Source organism: Nicotiana tabacum, chromosome 10 (genome assembly GCF_000715075.1).
Source record: "Nicotiana tabacum cultivar K326 chromosome 10, ASM71507v2, whole genome shotgun sequence".
Lineage (NCBI taxonomy): Eukaryota > Viridiplantae > Streptophyta > Magnoliopsida > Solanales > Solanaceae > Nicotiana > Nicotiana tabacum.
In genome coordinates this window covers 25292042-25296581 of record NC_134089.1, presented here as the reverse complement: position 1 = coordinate 25296581, position 4540 = coordinate 25292042, and the positions used below count along the sequence as shown (strand labels likewise).

Genomic DNA, 4540 nt, shown 5'->3' with positions numbered 1-4540 from the left:
GTTAAATTGTATTATATTTGTGCTTAATTGAATTTATTTTATGTGTAGGTACCTTGGAGATGAAATTGAAGCAAAATAAATATTTAAAGTGTAGCTCATGCACTAAAACAATGAGTCCGGCACCTAAATAATGTGTGTTTGGACTCAAAACACACAAAGAAGTGTATTAAAAAAACGACATTTCTATATATAGCATGCAACAACAACATGCTATATATTAACGGTAACGTCTGCCGTTAAGTATAGCGTGTTGTTGTTACACGCTATATGTGTCAGACGATTTGACTTCTCATATAGCGTGTTCAAATTAAACGCTATATATAGCGTTTTCAAATCATACGCTATATATAGCGTTTAATTTGAACTCGTCTTCTTCCTCGACAGAACCCTCCCCCATTTCTTTTACAAACCCTCCCTTCTCCTTCTGGTCCCCCCACCCCCAACTGCTCGACAATCTAAAAAAAATTGTGGGCCCCTCCCGTCACACAAAAGGTCAGGAACGTAGGTCCTCCATCGTAGTAGAGCATTCTGGACTCGTGGTTTATCTCCTTCGTCTTCAAATTTTCACGCAATACACACACAACATCGAGGTATTTCGATTTATTTTATGTCCAAACTTGTATAATAATGTATATCACTACCTATTGAATGTGTTTCCATGTCCTTTTGTGTTGTATTTGCAAAACTAGTATGTTATATTTATCCGGACTTAGATATATTAGTGTAAATTTTAGATTTAATTTTTTATGTTAATATAAGTATTTAGATATTAGTATTTCTATGTCATTATGTGTTTTTTATTTGCGAAACTAGTATTATTGTAGATATTTTTTTAATGTTATGTGATTAAAATATATATATATTGTTTATATTTAGTTTATTTATTAGCATAGTAAAATGTAGAAACTTTTAGCGTAGTAAACTGTATAGTATTTTAGCGTAGAATTCTTGTAGTTTAAGTAATTTTAGAATGGTAGATGAAAATATATACTTTGTACAAATTTAGAATTTAAATTACAAAACAAACACATACAAAATAATCGAAAAATTAAATTTGACATACATAAATATTCACGATAGTTTGGTGCTACTGGGCCTTAAATATCGAGCCTGGAACTCAATTGTTACATATACTTTGTACAATTAAATCTCTAAAAAAATTTAGAATTTAAATTATAAAATAAACACACATAAAATTATTAAAAATTAAAATTGACACACATAAATATTCATGAAAATTTGGTGATACTGGGCCTAAAATATCGAGCCTGGACCAAAATTGTTACATATACTTTGTACAATTTAATAATTAAAAATTTAGAATTTAAATTATAAAACAAACACACACAAAATTATCAAAAAATTGAATTTGACACACATAAATATTCATGTAAATTTGGTGCTACTGGGCCTAAAATATCGAGCCTGGACCCAAATTGTTACATATACTTTGTACAATTAAATCTCTAAAAAATATAGAATTTAAATTATAAAACAAATACACACAAATTATAAAAAAATTGAAATTGACACACATAAATATTCATGAAAATTTGGTGCTACTAGGCCTAAAACATCGAGTCTGGACCCAAATTGTTACATATACTTTGTACAATTTAATAATTAACATACAATTAATGTTGTTTAATTTACAATTGACGACATGGAAGCGCCTATACATCCCTGCCCTTACTCTCGTGAGCTATTAGTGCTTCAGGGCGATCATAGGTCCGCCCATATATGAGATGGAGAGTTACTTTCCCAGACTCTCCACGCTAGGAGAGTGGACGATCTGTGGGATTTTCTTCATGACAGAGTTCTCCACGAGCGTGTAGTCCATCTCCTCTAGGCCACGGGATTCTATAGGATTATTGAGATCGGCCGAATACAGGTTGACTGGGCGATGATCACGGCGTTGATTGAGCGGTGGCGACCGGAGACGCATACTTTTCATTTGCCCATTGGCGAGGCTACCGTCATGCTACAGGACGTTGAGGTTTTATATGGCCTTCCCGCTGATGGCATGGCTGTTTCACTGCCTATTGCTATGAGATATATGTCGCGTGATCATTATTTGGACATGCTGCATCAGCTCACTGGTTTCAGGCCTCAGGATGAGGCTGCATCGTCTGGTGATAGTCGGTTGGCTTTGACCCTTATTAGACAGCACTTGGAGCTACTCCACCCTGATATCACTGACGATACAGAGGAAGATCATATCACCCATTATACGAGGTTGTTGTTGCTTCTTCTATTTGGAGGGGTCTTGTTCCCTAATACTTCGGGAAACCTCGTCAGTCTTAGATTTTTGCATCATCTTCAGCTACTGGATGAGTTACCCCTATTACAGCCGGGGTGCTGCTATTCTCGGCTACATGTATAGGCAGATGTGTCGGGCGAGCATGGCCACTCAGAGAGATGTTTGTGGTTTTATGTTGCTTCTACAGGTGACAACATATTCCAATAAAGTGTTCATCATTTCCAACTCTACCTAGTTAGACTTTATCTTAACTATTACGTCAACTTTGTATGTTAGGTTTAGGCCTGGGAGCGGTTCTTGCAGTTTTAGCCACCGCGACCACAATTACCTCCTACTGTAGCACCTCCATTTCTTCCTCTAGCCAGGAGGTGGGTTCTCCGCCGTAGACTATTACGAGAGTATGATGCTCATCATAATCTCCCCCTCTGCAGGGATGTGTTGGATCTGCTGGAGGGCGCACAAGTAAATATGTACCTAAACTTACCTTGTGTGGATTAACTTAGTGTTGCGCATACTCACGTTTCATGTTCTTATTTGATAGTTCATCTGAACGCCAAGGATTTGATAGCTTCCCTACCACCTTATTGCTCGGCTGGTCGACATATTTGGAGCACTTCTGCCCCACTCATATGCCTTGATATTGTGGAGCATCATGCCTCAGAGCGGGTACTTCGACAGTTTGGCCGCCCACAGTATATACCAAGGGGGCCTATATGGGAGCCTACGCATTATCAGAGGGATGATCGTAGCCGGGCAGACGACGCATTTATGGCATGGTTAGCTGGGCAGATCCAAAGTTGGGACCATCGAGAGGAGATGATTCCGCCCCCACATACTTGGGATCAGGAGGTGGATATTCAGAGGTATATATCCTGGTACCGGCACGTCACCCGACTTTTTATCGGGAACCCTATTCATCAGGCTAGCGGGCGGTACGTTCCATACGCCGGGCGACACGAGGCCCTGGTATGTTTTCTATTATTATTCATCATATAATAGTATTTTAGTGCAATATACGTAGTTTATATTTTATACGTTATGTATGCTATTGAACACCACACAGTCTACCAGATGGGACTGCAGATGCAGGATTATATCGGAGATCCTGCGGATGCCTTGCAGGATTATAGCTGTCGATTTGTAGAGTTGGCTGTCCGGACACTGCAGCGAGCCCGGGAGGATCAGCGTTTGGCTCACATGCCTGATTATGTCGAGCCAGATCAGTACGAGCGAGGTCCTGGTGTGGCACGAGGTGGTGGTGCCCGACGAGGTGGGGGTGCCCGACGAGGTGGTGGTGCCCGATGAGGCGGGGGTGCCGGACGACATGGTGGTGGGCAGAGAGGAGGTGGTCCCTAGCAAGGGGGAGTTGAGGCCCCTGCTGATTATGTTCCTGCCGATATGTCGGGTGGCCTTGGGACGGATCTCACTCTAGGGACTTCGCAGGTGACCCCGTCAGGTCAATTATTGATCACGGGCACGCAGCTTTCTGGAGTGGATTGGCAATCATACTTTCCAGGCCCGTCTACCATTGATGAGGACCGGCCGACCCGAGATTTAAGTGGTGGGCGTCGATTGAGTTATGGTTCATTATCACGTTCGCAGGTATGGTTTTCATAGCGTATTGAATTATAGTTTGTCTTTCTTTTCATAACTTTGTTAATTTCCTTTTTAAGGCTGAACGCGATGTTGACATGGTTGCCACTGATGATTACATTCAGGAGCCCGAGGAAATAGTGGTACGACAATTCAAATTGTTCTGACGAATTATATACTTTGCTACTCTGAGCTTTTGACTCTTATGTAGGTTTCTACTGGACTGACGGCCTCTTCTACTGATCCTGTCAGCACCACTGATGATCATGCAGCGACGCATCCGGCTATAAGGTGGTGATTTGATGATGACGATCCTGATAGCGTCCTCAGGCGGGATGCGATGTGCCTCAAGCCAGCGGCTGTGTTGAGGCACACTGGATGTAGGATGCACTGATTTTATTCAGTTTTATTTGGCATTATATGTACATTTAAAACAACTTTTATATAATATGTGAATTACTTTTTGATTTCTCCGTTAAGTAGCTAGTTTTGTACTGCAATAAAAACACAAGTTGTAAAGAAGTAAAATTCCATTACAATGACTGAAAGAAAAGTTCATTACCAAATACATAGCACAAATACTAGCACAAACACAAACATAGCAGGCCAACATAATAAAAATACATGAAATATGAAAATTACACTAAACACATACATGCCAATGTTTAGCCCTGGTTGTCATTTATT

General features: G+C 40.2%; 1 protein-coding gene across 1 annotated transcript; it reads left to right on the top strand.

The window, feature by feature from the left end:
* The first annotated feature begins 1903 nt into the window (after positions 1-1903).
* On the top strand, positions 1904-2646 carry LOC142165035 (serine/threonine-protein phosphatase 7 long form homolog). The gene is made up of 3 exons (XM_075223681.1): positions 1904-2235; positions 2351-2427; positions 2537-2646. The coding sequence occupies exons 1-3, from the start codon at positions 1904-1906 to the stop codon at positions 2644-2646; spliced, it is 519 nt and encodes a 172-aa protein (XP_075079782.1).
* The last annotated feature ends 1894 nt before the right edge of the window (positions 2647-4540 follow it).

Excerpts from the sequence above, each read along its gene's own strand:
- LOC142165035 (XM_075223681.1), top strand. The coding sequence starts at position 1,904 with ATGATCACGGCGTTGATTGAGCGGTGGCGACCGGAGACGCATACTTTT. Across the intron at positions 2,236-2,350 it reads CATATCACCCATTATACGAG|CCGGGGTGCTGCTATTCTCG; the intron begins GTTGTTGTTGCT and ends CCCCTATTACAG. Across the intron at positions 2,428-2,536 it reads CACTCAGAGAGATGTTTGTG|GTTTAGGCCTGGGAGCGGTT; the intron begins GTTTTATGTTGC and ends TTTGTATGTTAG.